A 19,820-nucleotide genomic window follows, 5' to 3' on the forward strand; every position below is an offset into this window, starting at 1 on the left:
TGATGGGGCAAATATTTCCTTTTGAATAGAAATACCCAATATCTGTGCAACTCTTATAGTTACAGGACAAATATAAATTGAACAAATATAAAGAACTTATGGTTGTTTGAAAGAAAATGGCTCCCAAGGGAATGGCACTATAAGAAGTTTTGGCTTTGTTGAAGTAGGTGTGGTCTTGTCGAAGGAAGTATGTCACTGTGGGGGCAGGTCTGTTTCTCAAGCTTCCCTGAGTGTGACAGGAGTTGACTTGCTATTGTTTGCAAGATGAAAAACACTCTGCTATTGCTGCAGTATCAAGTCTGCCTGCATGCTGCCATGCTCCCCTTCATGATCATAAAGGACTTAATCTCTGAAAATGTAAGTGATCATTCTTTCACCAAGACTGGTTACATACACAGCTTCTAAGTTTTCAAAACAACAACTGTCATTTCAACCATATTTGAAGTTAGCATGATTGAAGTCCTTGGGTCAATTCCCAGAAACAAATGACAGTAAACAAATAAGCAAAAACATCAAAACAAGCCTAGACACTGAGATACTACTAGTTTATAGCCATGTTAATTCTCATATGATAAAAATAAGATATATTAGGACACATAGGATATATTAGCATATATTAGTTTTCAGGAAACACTGCACCACTACTCAGTAATTCCAATGATACAAATAATCTATTCTGAAACCCTAGATATAGTCCTCATAAACTACAGTGTGTGAAAATAAAATCATAGGCAAAAGTAAACATAGACAAAAAGGCCCTACCCACAAGGTTTGAGTCAGTAAGTTTGAGTTATGGTGGAAATTATATACTTGAACATGTGTGAGATAAAGCACTTGAAACCATCATATATAGAGAAGGTTTGCAAGGTTTAGACAAACAGCATGTACACAAATATTGAAGACAACAGTATTATACCACCAGTGTTTATGATAATAGCAAGTAAAAGTAACAATAATAAAATAATATATGTGTTGTACTTACTTTTTACAGAGCATTTGAAAAGGGATAAAACCTAACCATATACTACAGTTGCACATTCATATGCTACAAATTCATAAATAATAAAGTGGAGCCAGGCGATGGTAGAACACACCTTCAATCCCAGTTCTTGGGAGGCAGAGGCAGGTGGATCTCTCTGAGGTCCAGACCAGTAGGGTCTACAAGAGTTATTTCCAGGACAGACTCCAAAGCTATACAGAGAAATCCTGTCTAAAAAAAAATAACAGGAAAAAAAAGAATAGACTGGGAATGATGAGCATCAGTTTGAGGGTCATGGTTTCTTCTGGAGAAGAAGGATAATCAATGTGCTTCATAAGCACTGGTCCTGTGGGCATTGTTACTTTAATGAGCCAGTCAATGACATGTTTCTACTGACCACCACTGTGTAGACACTATCCTTCACATCTGCAAAGGATATACTCACTTTTCAGTTTGCTTTTCCTCTGAACAACAATCATGAAGGCATAAAGAAAACTACTTCAAGTCGAATCTTGTCAGGGTTGTTGTTTCAGAAAATAACTGTCAACATGTTTATAGTCTTATAAAATATTTCACACATATTCACAAGGGGAAATCAATGACTTAAAAAAATAAGAGACAATCACATGATTTTGAGCAGGTCATATTACCGGTCACTTAGTTACATGATGAATAAAAGAGAGGTAGTCAAACATAAATTGAAATAGTGCTGCAAAAAAGTCCAATTTTGTATTGTTTGAAATATTTCCACCTCAAAGCAATATTCAAATTATCTATGAAAATAATGCATAAAAAGTGTATTTGGCTAGGAGCACTGATTTTCTAACAGATACAAAAACAATAACAGTCTTTTCTGCAATCTTCAAAATAGGATTGTCTTTTCAACTAGCAATATGTGCTCATATTTATAAATATTTATATGGCTAACTCTTCCAACACTCTACCGATAAATGCAAAACAATAATGATAGATGGCATGTACAGATGATTTGAAATATATGCCAATGCCAAGTCCCACATAAAAAGACTGTTACATATACAACAGAGTATACAAATATGCTTGTTAACTCATGACTGGTTTTCTATCGGTTAAGTAGCTTCTTAGTCATTCCCATGAAAGCCTGTCCTCTTTAGCAAAGCTGACACAACACTACTTGTGAAAAAGCCTTGTCAGAAAATCATAAAATGAGTTAAGAGACATCCATGTTTGGGATCTAAGAAGAGGACTGGCAAAGTTTTCCCAAAGCTTATTTGAAAAATCAACAACAAAAGAAACAACTCATGTCTTCTCTGTTCCTGTCCAAAAATGATAAGAACTTCCTCTTGCATGTATACTGTTTAGTATTATACTATACACTACAAATGTTCTTCTTAAGTTTAGCATATCAAATAACAACAGTTTCCCAATCAGTAATTTCTCATCAGCAACAGATAATCACTTCATCTAGGGTAGTTATGCTTTTATTTAAAAATTATCATGCATACCAAACCTAAGGGCCGTTCCCATAGAAATGACTTTTACAAACACATGTGTATGTCATTAGGCCACAACTAAGCACTCCAAAATAGGATCCTAAAGTACTGAACAACTGTACACATAAGGACAAATGTCCCCTATGATGCATGTGAACATTCAGAGAAACCAAAACCTGTAATGCTTAATACTGATTTGTTAACCAGTCGAGATCTATTATCACTGAAGTGACAAAGGACTGTGCATGCCTGTAAGAGATGCTTTGTTCCCGGTTAAGTTTGTGAGCTGAACCATTCTCTGAAAAGGCTTCCCAGACAAAAAGAGAAAGCTAGATGAGCAGAAGCACCCATCCCTCTTTGATTATTGATTCTGAACACAATGTGGCCAGATGCCTCGGATTTTTATTGTAATGCATTCCAAATCATGATGGACTTTTCCTCAAAATACTAGTCAAAATAAACCCTTCTTTCCATAAGTTGCTTTGGTCTGGTGTATATGTGTGTGATGTAAATGTGGGTGGCCTATATGTATGTGGTGCATATGTATGTGGTGTATTTTTGTGTGGTGTATGTGATAATGAAACAACTAACAAATACACTGTCTATGAATGAAATAATAAGGAACTGAGCAAATACTCTTCCATAACACATATGAGCCACTATATATATATATATATATACATATATATATATGTATATATATATATATAGTCTCTCCATTATTGCTTAGATTGTTAGTTGGGGGGTCATCCTTGTAGATCTCTGGAAATTTCCCTAGTGCCAGATTTGTCCATCTATAATGGCTTCCTCTATTATGGTATCTCTTTTCTTGCTCTCCTCTATTCTACCCCGACTCAATCTTCCTGCTCCCTCAAGTCCACCTCTCCCCTTCTCTTTTTCCTAAGTTCCTCTCCCCTCCCCCTTCTGTGTATATGATTTGTCTTATTGGTTGATAATTAAGACTGAGCTAGCAGATAAAAAATCCTAGTCATTGACCAGCAGCATTGTATCTAATATTAATCTCTCTGTTATTTTGGGTGCCGACATGGCGGCAGGGCTTGGGTGGCTGGGTGGAAACATTCATGTTACATTCCCCCAGGTTCCCAATTAACTCAGGAGATCGTGTCCCTTTCCCCTTCTGGGGGGGTGGGAAGAACCAATGTATGTCTCTTTTAGGGTCCTCCTTGTTTCCTAGCTTCTCTGGCAGTGTGGATTGTAGGTTGGTAATCCTTTGCTCTACGTTATGACCCAGACCCCTGAATGTGGGTGTCAGATACGAGGCCTGGGCAATCTATGGGGCCTCTGGTAGTGGATCAGTATTTATCCCTAGTATACCAATGGACTTTGGGAGCCCATTCCACATAGAGGGATACTCTCAAAACCAAGGCCCTGCTCCAGATGATATGAAAGACTATGAAGATCCCCCATGTAGGGCCTCATCTTCCCTGGGGAGCAGAAAGAGGATGGGATAGGGGATCAGTGAGGGGTCCGGGGAGAAGTGCAGGGAAAGGGAACTAGGATTGACATGTAAAACAATCCTGTTGGTAATTTAAATAAATAAATAAATGATCAGGCTGTTGCCTCAGAGCTCAGGGAACCCTGCGGAAGAGGAGGCAGAGTGTGAGAGCCAGAGAGAATTGGAGGACAATAAGGAAACAAGGCCTTCTACACCAACATGAGCAAAGCTCCTATGAACTCACAGAGACTGAGCAGCATGAACAGGGCCGTATAGGTCTGCATTAGCACCTCTGCACTTATACCTTCTAGATTACTGTTTTTTATGGGATTCCTGAGGGTGTGAATGGGTGGGCCTCTGATTCTTGTAATTTTTCTTGGCCTCTTTTCCTTCTACTGGTTTGTCCTGTCCAACTTCAAGGTAATAGTTTTATTTTATCTTATTATATTTCATTTTTTAATATTTTAAAAAAGGAATAACGAAATGAAAGAATGACAATTTAGTCGCTAGAGAAAAGGTTAACAACTGAAATGTCATTATCCCTGCTAGGAGAGTGGATATCATTGGAGTTATACTGTGCATCTAAAACCACTACACGACAGGCCACATGCTCAGGGGTAGTTGGCCAGCGCACAATAGACTACCAGTTTTTTCCTTGCTTTTATTTGGCTATTGTTTGGGGGAGGATTTTACTGTTTTTTGTTTTTGCTTCTTAGGTGGTGTTTTTGTTTTGTTTTGTTTTCTTTCATTTGGGGGCTTTTGCTGTTGTATTAGGTTTTTGCTTGTTTTTGAGAAAGAACTTAAAGTTGGCTTGATGAGGAGAGAGGATCTGGTAGGACTTGGGGGGGAGAAAGAACATTTCCAAATATATTTGAATTTAAAAATTGTTTAAAAACTCAGGCAGTAGGAAAGCCAGTAATTCATTTAATTAGTAATTAATATGAAGGCCCAGCCCATTATGGGTGGAGTTACCTGGGCTAGTGGTCCTGGATTCTATATGAAAGCAAGCTGAGCAAGCCATGGGGAGTAAGCAGCACCACTCCATGGCCTTTGCATCAGCTCCTCTAGGTTTCTGCCTTGTCTTCAGTGATAAACAGTGATGTTGGACTCTAAGCAAAACAAACCCTTTCCTCTCCAAATTCCTTTTCATCAAGGTATTTCATCAGAGCAACAGAAACTCTAAGACAGCACTCAAGGAAGAAAAATGAATATCATTTTGCTTTTCCTTTGAAACAAGTTATTTTCAAATCTATTCTGCTACATGCATTGTAGGAAACTTATAAAATGGAAACCAAAATATTTACTCTCATCTTTCTCATGAAACAAAATGATTATATTTCCTTAGATGAATCTGTCCACATTGAATGCATCACATAGGGTAAAATAAATAATGTCCATGTTAATAATGGAACAGTACTTTCAATTTAGTAAAAAGCCACTTACTAATGTAGAGACAGATAGAATTCACTGTTCCTTTCATTGCATCTAGAAATAATAGTCATTTATTCCATGTTAATTAGCTATATATTTATTATAGAGCACAAACAATGGTAAGTATTAATGAATTCACATATAATGTGTTGAAAATATTTTTTAAAATATAATGAAAAGTCAACTCTGATTTCCAATGAGAGATATTGTACTGTGGTGATATTTTGTTTGTGCTCTAACAAATAAAATTTGCCTGTACATTAGAGTGCAGAGCTAGCCACTACTTAGCCACTGAGGTCAAGCAGTGGTGGCCCACACTTTTAATCCCAGTACTCAGGAGGCAGAGGCAGGCAGATCTCTGTGAGTTCAAGGTCACCCTAGGCTACACAAAATTTATCCAGTGTAAGAAAGAAACAGACCCAAGTGGTGGTGGCTCACACCTTTAATCCCAGGACATAGGAGTCACAAGACTTTAATTCCAGCACTAGGAAGTTATATAGGAATGATATGGCTGGGTGGAGAGAGGAATATAAAGTAGGAGACAGGAGCTCATTGCATTCAGTCTGCAAATTCGTAGGAACGCAATCACCCCTTTGGTCTGAGGATTCAGAGGGCAAGGATCACAGTCTGACAGCTGGGGAAGCAGCATAGGACTGAACCAGGGCCCCTGAATGTGGGTGTCAGTTGGGAGGCCAGGGCAGTCTATGGGGCTTCTGGCAGTGGAACCAGTATTTATCCCTAGTGAATAAATGGGCTTTGGGAGCCCATTCCCTATGGATGGATACTCTGTCATCCTAGATACACTGGGGAGGGCGTAAGTCTTGCCCCAAATGATGTGACAGACTTTGATGACCACCATGGGAGGCCTCACTATCCCTGGGAAGTGGATGGGGGGTTGGTGCAGAGCAAGGGTGGATAGGAGGGAGAGGGAACTGAGATTGTTATGTAAAATAAGATTGCTTGTAATTTAAATAAAATAAAAGAAAAAGAAATAGTTGCTGGCTGCTCTGCTTCTCTGATCTTTTAGCATTAACCCCTGAATCTGACTCTGGGTTTTTATTATTAAGACCTATTAGAACTCTTGTTACATTGTACAACCTGTTTAGATGGGAAACCTTTATTAGATACACCTTATACCTTTCCAAATGTAAAATCAAGTCAGTAACTCACCTATATAACACAGTAGGGGGAAAGATAGGTAAACAATGGTGTTTAAAAAGGTCAATGAGCGCTGGGCGGTGGTGGCACACGCCTTTAATCCCAGCACTCGGGAGGCAGAGGCAGGCAGATCTCTGTGAGTTCGAGACCAGCCTGGTCTACAAGAGCTAGTTCTAGGATAGCCTCTAAAGCCAGAGAAACTCTCTCTCGGAAAACCAAAAAAAAAAGGTCAATGAGACAAGTATCATATGAACTAATTTTCTGATCCCAGAATAATTGTATAATATTATCTAACTTACCTGCCATATTTTAAAGCTAAATCACATAAATTGAATATGTTAACATTATTAAGCTCTGGATATAGAGCAGAAAAAGCCACTTCATCATAACATCATTACATGCATTCAGAAATGAGTATTTTGCTGCCTCTAATATAAACAATACCTGACCAGGGCTATTTGCAACTGAGTGACAACCCATTTTACCAGAAATAGAAGTAGGTTTCTTAAAGTTACAGTTTTGATTTTGATCAATACTAAACAAATGTATACAGCCAAAGCCACCAGGTTTGTAATAAACTAAGAAAAAAACCCAAATAATTAGAAACTTGAAATTCTGAAACTTTACAACTTTTCTATCAAGTGCAAAAGGAAATCTTAACATAATGGTTTGCATCTGGGAACAATTTTTGATTCCCTATATTCATTGGAAAAAAACTAAAGTCATAAGGGGCAGTGAGTACCAGTACTTTCATCTAGAAGATAGAATCCCCCCAATCCACTGTTCAAAATATCACAGTCCAAAGTAAGGGATATGCCTTATGTGTGTTCACTATCAAGAAACTTTTAATGCATTAATTTTGTTATGGAGATATAAAAATTTTTATATAAAAGGAGTCAATATGTAAACCACAGTTAACTCTCACTTGGATTTTTCTTCTTGACTGCTCGTCTAATATTTTAAAAAGTTAACATACGGTTGTGTTAACTATATATTATGCTGAGCTAACATAGTAAAGCATGATGTACTATGTTTATACTATTTTGGAATAAAGTATAATTTAAGAATCAAATGTATTTAATGGATGTGATGGCTAGGTACTTTGCATTGTACTTTGCATTGAAGATACAGAATTACAGAAACTTGGAAAACGCCTATGCTATATGAAGACAGTCCTGAGGTATAGAAAATTTCTGACTGTCATCCTTAGAACATAACAAAAGGTGGTTTTAGAAATGTGATCAATTACAAAGGGTTATGATTTGTTTAATGCCATCATCTTTATATTTCAACTCATTTTACATACTTTAAAATGAGTTGGAAGCTAGTGGTGAAAATGCAATTGTTTTCTGTAACTTGATTTTTCAGATCAAGAACATTTGTAACTGCTATCTGCTCCACTCATTTCTTAAGTTAAAGGACTATTGTTTTTTGGCTAGAAGTAGTCCCATAGTCTCAGGTTAATATAGAGCTAGTAGAATAATTTTGCTTTTCATTTCTTAGTAGTAGAGTTCTAGAAGTTTATGTGTAAAGAGGCAGATACTTCCAAAGCTATAAGTACAACTGAAAGGAAACTTCTGGTCTATTCTGATCATCCCCTCTGTCCAATAGTATCCAAAGACCAACAGTATGAAATGATTGAAAAGTCTGTGAAGTTTTACTGTAGCTACAAGTGTGCAAGACAGGAAAATCAATGATCTATGAGGCAATGTATTGCACAACTACTAACAAAATCCTGTTTTCTAATTGATATAATAAAACATTCATTACTTAGCTACCTTTTCTTTCCTTGCAAATAAGAACACAATCAGTGACTGTAACAAATGAAACACTGGTTATTCTTTTAAAATATCAACATTGTACAAAATGGCAATGAGCAGATGCAATATTTGTATGGATAAGATTCAGCTTCACAATAGACTGAAATTAGTGCACAATGATCAAAAACAAAACTGCTGTCAAAACAGACATGAGAATACACTTTTAAAATTTCATCTGATAAGAGGTTAGAAGCAAAAGATGAAAAACAATAGCAGCTCATGGATGAAAATATTTGTGGACTGTAGTAACATTGCAAAATACTTCTCTAAGATGAGAAATAAGAAAGAAATGTCAAGATTGTTCTTGTCATTGTTAATGTTTCAATTTCCCTGAAAAATTATGAAAATAAACTTGGAGAATATAAGTTGTTTATTAAGGAGAAAAAAATGTTCTAAAATTCTACAATGCTAATGCTTTCATAGCCTTAGTTGATATACCTGTAGCCTTCTAAAGCCATCAAGTCTTGTAAAGTGCACAAACATGCAGACTCACAAGCTTGCATACAATACAGATGGTCGATAGCCACATAAATAGATCAATGATTACAAAGATGGATTGAAGAGACAAAAACGAGCTCGACTATTACACATGCATGAACTTCCTGACTATAAGAATAATTATACACTAGAACTGGTTAATTGAGGGAAGTTGAAGAATCTTTTTTCTTGCAGAATCAATAGCTACCCATTTATCTTTGATGACTTAGGTGTAGCACTGCCTGAAATCCAGGGTATGGATTGAAGGACCTTTGCTTCTATCTAATCATTTTGTCAGTATTCAAGAATCAGTTATATAGATCATGTAATCTGTTTTGGGTTGTAAAAATCACATTTGAGAAAACATAATCATGTGGGAAGCTGTAGGTTTTGTGCCTTGTGTGCACTGCGCTATGAGATATTCAACTGTGTTTCTGAACCATAAGGCAGTCAGAAATACATTGAAGTAGGGGGCAAGTAGAAACATTCTTGTGCATGAATTTGCAGTTATGAAGGAGTTGTGTAGAGCTGCATTTCATCTAAGGTATTATTGGTATCTACATTAGCCTTCTACCACACACAGCATGAACAAAGGAAAAGACAGAAAAAGGTACACGATGAGACAACTGCAAATGAAACCACAGGAATTTCCCTCCTCTGCAAGAATGCACTTGTTTCATAAACGATGGGAAGCAGAGGGCAGAACACCGTAAATAAAACAAACATCTGTTTAGAAAGTTCAGGGGTCTGGTTTAAAGTTTAGCACATTTTAAGGGAGACCTACAAAATAAGGACTGCCAGATGTAGCTGCAAGTGGTAATACAAAAGGAAGCTCTATGCAGTAGGACGACTACAGGCCACACTAATGAACTGTTAAACGTGACAAGGAGAAATTTTGAAGGTTTTAACTATAATCACATGAAAAACAGTTAAAGAGATACGTTTAGTCAGACTTAATATCATAGATAGATAGATAGATAGATAGATAGATAGATAGATAGATAGATTAGATAGATATAGATACATGGCAAAACTTACACTGTACTGTATTGATATGAACTATTTTATGTTTCTATGCACCAGTTAAAAATAAATGCAAAAGGTATTTCTGTCCCTGATCTGTCACTTCATCACTCCTTACAGCTCTATGGTACCTACAGTATAATCTATCCTGGTTTGATGCGCATATCTCTTTTATTCTGCTTTCACTATCCCCACCCATTGATTCACCATATGTGGTCTACAGAAATGAATTCCTTCATCTTTTGTCACCACCTTTCTTTCACTAGAAAACTCAAGAATTTCAATAGTTCTCATATTTAAAGAATCAGTGCTTTCCAAATGGTCCATTGATCTTGTTTTCTATACTGACGTCAATTCTATCCCTGAGACTTACTTTACTGTAATACTGCCTGTAGTTCTTTTCTACTATGTACTATGTCCTGGATTGTTCTTCTACCTGGGTTATCATGTTTTTTTTTTTTTTTATCCCCAAGTAGTACAAACATCTTATAACCAAAAATTTTCAATGAAAATATATTTTAAAAGCATGTTATATACACAACTGATGCCTGTATAGTTCAGGGCTCTATTATTTTATACTTTTAAAAAAGTACTCTGTATTTGCCTGTTTAGTCTATTGATAGAAAACCACTTGATATATGCTACAGCTGCATTAATTTTCCTAAACATAAAATTAAATGTTCAATAGTTTAACATTCAACTTGTTTACCAGGAGTCAAAAAGTTGAATGTACACAGGATCTAGGAATAAGTCAAAATGGGTAACTGAGATAAGGAACTCTGAGGCCTGTAGCATATACATGACATTAAATTTCTAGCACTTGGGCATCTAAAATTTGAAATAAAGCATATCTCAGAAATACATAGATACAGATAGAAAAAGAAGGGGTGAGAGGAAGGACACCAACCAATTCACTAATCATCTCCCATATGCTTGCTCATGACTATCTTCTGTTAATTCAGAAAAACATCTGAGTAATAAAACATACTATCTGTTATATTCCTCAAGTAAATGCCCATTATTCAGTCTCAGTAGACCATTATTGAATGATATTAATACATCTGTAACAATAAGTCTTTACTTCAAGCTGCTTGAGCCCTGCTGCCACATGGGTGCTTTCTGCCAGGCTACCTGAGTTCTGCCAGCCACCACATTAAGGTCCCAAATAACACACAGAGACTTATATTAGGTACAAATGCTGCTTGGCCAATGACTAGGATTTCACACCTTCTAGCTCAGTCTTAACTATCAACCATAATCATAAGACTTATCTTATGGAGGATGCCAGAGGTAAGCACCCTCTCTTGCAGGCAGATCACATAGTGGCTCCAGAGAGCAGAGAGCAGAGAGCAGGAGGAAGAGCAAGAGAAAAGGGACAACTTCCTATTTGTCGCTGCTTATATGAGTCTGCCCGCTATGTCACTTCCTGCCTATATCACAAGAATTCCTTTTATTACATTTCCCAGAATCCTCCTTGACTCCTATTCCTGCCTAACCTGCTTCTTCATTGGCCAACAGTACTTTATTCAACAACCAATAAGATAAACATATACACAGAAGGACCTCCCCCATCATACTTCCAAGTCAAGTTAAAGATGAATTTGTTCCAGGAAACTACCTTAACCACAGCACCCACAGGAACATAGCTATCAGGTTCTAGACTTCTTGCTTGTCTCGTGGACTTCTTTCTTTGGGACCAGTTCTCAAAATAAAATCAAATATGTATCTTTATAAATAAAACCAAGTGTATTGAAATAGTTGTCAATATATTCACCAAAGCAAGTTGTGTGCAATAATACATGTGCTTCTTGATTAAAGCATTAAAAAGGAAGATCTAGTAGCAGGCCTACTGAGTACTTTAATTTTGAAACAGTAATGAGTATAAACAATGGTTCTTGATATCTGCCACAACTGTAATGTGAAACAAACATTACTTCTATTACTGCCAGTTTGTAAGTACTGTTATTACTATTTTGGTACATTGTACATGCAAAATATTAATTAGAACAATATTAAAAGATGAACCATTTTATACTTCCATGTTGACAACCTGCTGAATCCTTTCCAATTGCACCGAACTAATATCTCTTTTAAAACTTTTCTTCATTATATACGACCTCCAATGTAAATCTTATTTATTTCATATATGCCTGGCAATATAAGTATAATTTCTCTATCAATATATTTTCTAGCATTTAAAAATTATTCACAAGCATTAGTCATCTCAAATAAGGCATACTTTAATTTTTCTCTAAAAGTTTAAAATTTTTTAAACTGCCAGTTTCATTTTTGGTCAGTTCTATATCTTTGTTTAACATATACACATTATTTATAGCATATTAAACTCTGGTCTTGTGAGTATGTGCATGTATTTTTGTTTTCTCTTGTCTAAAATGATCACGTTAAATTACGCTAAATTACATACAGTAAATGTTCCTGAGCAATCTGAAAATATAGTATATGCTGAAATGTTTCTATATGTTATAGCATTGCAAAACATTTCAGTTTCTACTGCACAGTGAATTCAATGTCTAGCTGAAATTTTGATATATGGAAATATATGAGACATATGGACATAGGGGGAATTAGTATTTTGTTAATAACTAACATTTGATCTTTATCATGTTGACTAAATTAAAGTAGTTTTTTTAATTTTTTTTTAAAGTAGGCCTTTTATTCTGCCAAATAAGTACAGCCTTTTAGCTATCTAGTGAGGAAGAGTTTATTTACCCATTCTAGGAGATGTAATACCAGTGTTAATTCAAATTCCTTGGAAATGATGTGTCCTTAATTGTTTCTTTTTGTTGTTGTTGTTTTGTTCCTATGAGAAGAAAAACTGTGTTCATGAGCAACAAACCGTGATTATGCATGGATGGAGTTTAGCACTGTAATCAAATAGAACTTACAACAAAGTTAATCTGATGATATATATTTAATGCTGTATATTATCGATGGTGCTACATGGTAATTAGACATAAATGGTAAACACCTCATATGAATGGCAAATTGATGCTACTTTTGCATCATTGAAACAAACATATATAATTTGGAGTGAAAAAGAGGTCTTAGTGATGCTAGTATTTTTCAGCATGAGGAAAGCAGTGTTTGGGGGAGCAGCAAGAGTACAATCATTTCACCAGAGTAGCATTCTTCCTTACCAGAATGTCTTCAGACATAAGATACATCCATAGTAACCTTAAAATCTCAGGTTGCCTTCTATTGGTGTATCATTCAATCATACATCTTAAATACCTGGCTTTTCACAGAGGCTTATCAAATAGAAGCCATGAAAACCCAGAAGACTGAGACTGGAGAGATGGGTCAGGGGTTGAATGAATGTGCTGTTCTCAGAGAGGATCTGAGATCAGCTCCCAAAGTAATTTACAACTGTTTGCAACTCATCCTCCTGGGAGAACCTGGTGCCTCTGGCATCTAGAGACACCTACACTGACCTAATCTGTGCTGGGATTGTTTGCATGACAACTGAAAAGAACAAGGCACAAAATTAAATGTGAGTTAGTTATCCTTCTTTTCTTTGATTGGGAACTTCTGTTTTAAAATATGATAAGGCAAGGTAGGTATATTTGTGACACCCCAAGAATGAAAGCTTTTTAATCTTGAGCCTATATAATGAAATTTTAAGAGGATGGGATCATAGTTTGGAGATTCAATCAATGTAGCCATACTTGTTTATTACGTTATACATTTTCCTCTAAACACCTTGGCAGATGAAAAACTAATTCAAATATGACATATCAAGTTGTTGAATTTCCAGCAAGTTTAATTTTTAATAAATATTATTATTTTAAAAATCAAGATTTTAAGTACTTTAGAAAATAAAAGAAAGAAAAACTCTCATTTATGCACATCCCATATATGAAACTAGATTTCAAAGTATGTATATAAAAATATGGAATGCCTTTGCTTCAATATTTTATAATATGTAAAATGTACCTTTGATTTTCTTTAAATTATTTGAATCTGGTCTAATTGGGAGGAATGAACTGTTTACAGTTTTGATACAGTAGAAACGTACATAGATGTTTAATGAATTCCCTAATTTGTTCTGGTCTACATTGAATACAGCTCTATTTAAAATTGTTACATTAAATCTTACTTTGCATTCTGGGGATGTAAGAGAAGTCAATCAAATTTAAATCCTGCTTGGCAACTTGGTGCTTCAGAAGTTTCCTACCTGCTGTGTGGAGGCTGACTTTGACCAGTCTCACCTCTTCTTGTATTTGAGATCTCTATGCATCCTGCTAAGCCTTTAACTCTTTCTTTTTCAAACATCTATGTGACTGGTAATATTTTCCTTCTGTGTTTCATCTACATTGTACCTTCTTTTTTTTTACAACATATTTGTTAAATTATTATTATATTATTATTAATTCTCTCCCTCCTTCCCTCCCTCCCTCCCTCCCTCCCTCTCTCTCTCTCTCTCTCTCTCTCTCTCTCTCTCTCTCTCTCTCTGTCTCTCTGTGTGTGTGTGTGTGGTGTGTGTGTGTGTGTGTGTGTGTGTGTGTGTGTGTGTTTGTGCGTGTGTGTGTCTGAATGGGAACAGCTCCATGTTTCAAGTCAAGGAACAATGAACACACTTGTTGCCTGCAAGAGTTTAAAAATAATAAAGCAAACCTAGTTAATGCTGTTTTCCTACAAGAGGATTTTTTTCGAACATGTCACATTGATGTGTATTATGATAGCAAAAAGTCAGTTTAAACCCATTAAGCCTTAATCTTACTGTAAACACGTCCAAATTTAAAACATGCATGAGGTAAACTGTGATGCAGACATAAACCATCCACAGAAATATGACTTGCTTGTGTTGTTTATACAGGTTCTCTAATATTTACAGAGAGTATGGGGGAAATAAATTGTTAAAGTTACATAAAATGAATTACTTGGTATGTGTTTCCTATTTCAAACAGGGCCTCACACATGTATACTATGCTATCATTGAACTGGCTGTGTAGTCAAGGGTGGCCTTGAACTCCTACCCTCCCTGTCTCCTTCTAAGTGCTGAGATTACCGGAGTGAGTAACCATGTGTTCTTGCAGTGCTGGGAATGGAGGTCAGAGCATGAAGGGAAAGCAAACACACTGCCAACTGAGCTACAATTGCAGCCTCTTTAGACATTTTTCTGAAGGTTACATTTGTTACTTCAAATGTCTAATATTGAATAACGTACAATTCAGATTCTATTTTGGTAAAGGGGGTACACTATCACTGATATTTATCACAGGAGATGTTTTAAGCTTCAATGAGATAATAAATACCAATTGCCTGACATAATACCCAACGAAAGAATAGTCTGCCACATTTACCTGTGGATCCTGAGAAAAATCCATATAAATGAAAACTTTAGAACATTCAGCTTTTTCATCCATAATATGGCTATAAAAGAACTATTTAATGGGCCCATTATGAGGATCAAATACATGCAATTTTGTGATATGCAAAGAAAGTCATATCTATAAATGCACAGTTATACTTAAAAGCACAGTAGTTCAGGCATGGCAGAAAGAAAACTGGAACCTGGATCTTAAAGACTGACTCATCTCAGGAATAAACAGATATAGACACTACAGATTCTCTTATCCAGAGTAAGAAACTATTTTTTTCAGGAGACCATTAAGAGATGCATCTACAACTTCTATGAAAGTTATTTTAAAACCAAAGGCATGCAATATACCTGAATTAGAGCTTCACTTAGCAACTGTTCATTAACCTCCAAAATAATGTTCTTTATTTCCTCGTATGGCATGCGATAAGATCCCAGGAAGATAGCTAAAATAAAATTAGATATTATTAGAGACAGAATAGTATCAAAAATTAAAAGTCCAATTATATATATATATATATATATATATAATTACCACTGTATAGATAAAAATATGAAATATTTGTCACTTATATACTAAAATTTAGAATTATAGGTTATTAGTATTTGATGCACTATTCTATCCGTATAGGCAAAATATCCTATAGCATCTGCAGCTCAAGTATACATATGTACAAAATAAAATTACTACTTAGATCTCTCATGATGCTATACTCAGGGATTTTATATTAAGCTGATACAAAATGATCAACCAAAATTTAAAATTAAAAAAAAGTATTAGGTGAAATTGGTCTTTTGAGTCGATCTAGATATTTTCTTTCTGTTTTATTTAATTTTTTTCATTTTACATACCAAACGCAGTTACCCCTCCCTTTCCTTCTCTCAGCCCCAACCTCTCCCTATTCCACCCCAGCCACTCCTCAGAGGGGGGTAAGGCCTCCACTGGGGAGTCAACAAAGTCTGGCTAGCCAAGCTGAGGCAGGACTAAGACACTTCCCACTGTATCGAGACTAAGCAAGGTATTCCACCAAGATCATTACTGGGAAAACCACAGTGAAAGCTGATCCAAGTTAGTGGGAGCTCAAGGATTCTAGACTGACAGCTGGGGGACCTGCATGGCAGCAAGCTAGCCCCTCTGAATGTGGGTGACAGCTATGTAGCTTGATCTTTTGGGGAGAGGGCTGGCAGCAGGACCAGGATTTAACCCAGGTGCACAAACTGACTTCTTGCAGTCAATCTAGATTTCAATGTCAAAATTTTTGGATACATTCAACACAGAATTTCTAAGGAATGACAACAAGGTAAACATCACTCCATCTTTCTCAATCTTAGTCTAAACTTATTCCGGAGGAAGTTGAAGAAAGAATTAGTGAGTTTTGCATTGTGTTATTTTTAGTAGCACCATGAAATTGCATGCCATCTCACCTTGTCTCCTATATCTCATCTAACAGTACATCTGAGAAATGCATGCCACTTGTTCCTTAATCATCTTATAGCTCTTATGGCTATGATACGATATGCTTCTCCAAACAACTATAATGCTAACTGCTTACTCTCCAGTGGAATTTTCAGACATGGAGCTTTCAGAACAGAATGGGTCCAGAAGAGATTTGACTAGTCAATTGTGGACTTCAAGTTAATGTACTATTGATACTTTGAATACATTGCTGAATATACTATTAGAAGATGAGTTAGGATTCAAAGAATTTAATTGGTAGGGCATGATCTGAATCACATATACTGGCCCAAACTTTCCCTCTCATGATCTCTGCATCTTGACCACTCTAAGGTTAGTAGCCTTGATCCACCATGATACTTTGTTCCTCTGCCTTGAAGCCAACAGCAATAAAAATGACCAGCCATGGACTAAAACCTGAAAAACAATGAGCTAAAATATTTTTTCTTTTAGCTGAACTATTCTTTTATTTTTTGACAATGACTAAAAGTTTGTTATAAAACAGTAGCCTTTGGACTTATCAGATTGGCTGTGAAAGTATGGCATTGCTTACTTTAAAGCAACCTATACAACTCTTAACAACAACCCAAAGGTTTATGAGTACTTAAGAAGCCCACTTGAATATACAAAGGAGAATATCGCAGGAGCTGCTTTTGGGAGCATATCATTTTCTATCATCCTGTGAATAGTGATACAAGTACAATGAGGTATTCCTAGGGAAAAGTGACTGTGCCATATTCATGTAACTTTTCTTTCTGGAATGTTGTTATAATCAAATTTTTAATTTATTATTGCTAATATATGACTCTGACTAATTTATAAAATAAACTTTACCCAAGGCATATACATACATACACAGAGACAGACAGACACACAGCATTAGGTACTTCTTGTGGTTTCAGTCATCAACAAGAAGTTTTGGAACAGATCCCACACAAATATGGTAGGATACTACTAAACTTTGCAAGAGAAGAGCTGAAGTGCATGACTCGTCAATGTACTCTGAATTTCTGCTGACTCTCAGGTAGTGAACTATTACTCTCTTCGTATACTGAATCATGATCCTGTCAATATTTACTTCATTGGATATATTTTATGTCATGTTGGGAGAATTCAACTCATTTTTACCTAGAATAGCTGACAATTACAAAGACAGTCCTTTTAAACAACACATTCAATTCCATTCTCCATTAAATTCACTTAAAAATATGGGTATGCTTTTAGAAGTAGAACCTGAAATCACATATTAATGTTTTTTTTACGAAAAGCTCTGGATGACTGCACTGAAAGCAAAATGATTACCGTTTAAATGGTTGCCTCAACATGAGGACTGAATGAGAACTCAAAACCTTAAATAAATCTCATGGACATATATTAACCAGAAAACAAGATCATACTGTGTACTGAAAAAAAGTTACTGAAAAACAACTTTGTGAAAAAAAATACTGTCATTGCAGCAATGCACAAATTGTTGATAGCTATTAGTAGACAAATTCTGGAGTTGTATTTTGACTAATGCCAGAATAATAACCTGTTTGCTTTATCTAATTCTCAAATAATTCTCCCATTACTCTTGTACAATTAGAAATGTAGCATGTGTTAAAACTTCTCAGAGTGTTTTAGTATCCTCCGTATCTATAAACCTTCTTTAGTGATCAAAGAAAATATTCTAAATCCAATTCAGAAGAGAGAGTATGTCAAAGTAAAACTTAGATGCTGGCTTAAATGGACATGAATTTAACTGTCCAGCTATGTTACCAATACCACATTTAATGGCTCAGTGCTTAGCTAAAGGCCTCAAGGATCAGCAACCAGTCATAAAGTGCAGTGGCTAACAATTTAACAATATCACATTACAATTATATTAAACAAAGAAATAGCAATAAAAGGACATGTTCACACTGACTAGGGAATATTTCTAAAAAATATGAATCTCAGTACTAGTCAGAAAAATAATCATAAAAACTTAATATTTTTTCAATACCAACTTATATTAGATTTCATAATGTTCAGTATGGAAGTTTTATTAACAATATTTTCCAAAACTCTAAAAATCATAGGTTTCACTGGGTTAAACAATGTTCAATTTTTATTTTCTTCATTTTGGTTAAGTGGTAAAAAGCAACCTGGATTATATTTATATAGTATCTCTTTCTTTTTCATTATTCTCTCATATATTACATCCTGACCACAGTTTTCCCTCCCTGATCTCCTGACAGTCCTGCTCTACTCGCTCCCCTCTCCTCAAAATCCACTCTCCTCAGTTTAAAAAGGGACAGGCCTCCCAGGGATATCAATCAAACATGCAATACCAATTTGCAGTAAAACTAGGCGCTACTCCTAGTGTGAAATCTGAACAAACTGACCCAGTAGGAGGTTTATATAGAATCTTGTTTCTAACAGTTTATCTGGACAAAGAGGTTGTAAGGTTGTTTACACTGAATAAGCCATCACTACCACATCTATGCAAAACATATTACATACACAGGTTCTGTGCTGTTTTGGGATCCAAAATTCTCAGTTCCTTCACTTTCTTCTTTGGAGGTCCACTCCTATTTTCTTCTGCAGCATCTATATTCCTTTGACCTGAAAGAAAAATGTTGATTCATAAACAATAATGGTCCTAATCCAAGTACATGAAATAACATTAGTAGGCATGTTAACTACATTAATAAAGGTGATTCTGAAATCAATACATGTGTTTATTTCATTAGCTGAGGGAAGAGGATAAACATAAAAATACAGACCTGTTTAGAGCTTTGCCTACAAATTAAATATCAGCACTTAAGCAGAAAAGATAAGCCAAATAGAACTAAAAATCAATTGCTGCTTCTTCCCTAATGTGTAACATAAATTACTCCTTTACAGGTAACTGTAGCAGCACTGGGATTAAATATGTAGTAAAATCTCACTAATTTGGACTAATTGAGGAAAGAGGAAGACCTGCCTCCTCTCCTAAAACATGTTAATATTTAGATATGCATTTAACTCAGTGAAACTGCTTTAAAGCACCTAAGGTACCTTAAGATGCTAAACAGATTGCAACAGAAACCTCCCGATTGAGACTGATATGAAGAATAGGTTTGAAGCATTTGTGAGTTGTACCAGAGTACCAGTTATTTGCATACACAAAACTACATATCCTCAAAGATGGATATTTTGAGTCTGTGAGTTTTGTCTTAGTTACCATTTTAAAAAGTATTCTTG

General features: G+C 35.6%; 1 protein-coding gene across 9 annotated transcripts in view; it reads right to left on the minus strand.

Annotated features, from left to right (window-relative positions):
• Positions 1 to 19,820, minus strand: part of LOC100768845 (protein diaphanous homolog 2) — a 735,817-nt gene that overhangs the window by 405,566 nt on the left and 310,431 nt on the right. For 6 of the 9 annotated variants that reach the window (XM_027433000.2, XM_027432999.2, XM_027433003.2 and 3 more), the window contains 3 exons: positions 19,098 to 19,199; positions 15,509 to 15,603; positions 11,435 to 11,518 (listed from right to left, as the gene is read on the minus strand). In XM_027433000.2, the coding sequence (XP_027288801.1) occupies positions 11,435 to 11,518; positions 15,509 to 15,603; positions 19,098 to 19,199 (281 nt within the window). The remainder of the gene's footprint in view (positions 1 to 11,434; positions 11,519 to 15,508; positions 15,604 to 19,097; positions 19,200 to 19,820) is intronic. The other 3 variants (XM_027433004.2, XM_027433002.2, XM_027433001.2) reach the window with 1 other exon arrangement.

Source organism: Cricetulus griseus, chromosome X (assembly GCF_003668045.3).
Source record: "Cricetulus griseus strain 17A/GY chromosome X, alternate assembly CriGri-PICRH-1.0, whole genome shotgun sequence".
In the NCBI taxonomy this organism is placed as follows: Eukaryota; Metazoa; Chordata; class Mammalia; order Rodentia; family Cricetidae; genus Cricetulus; species Cricetulus griseus.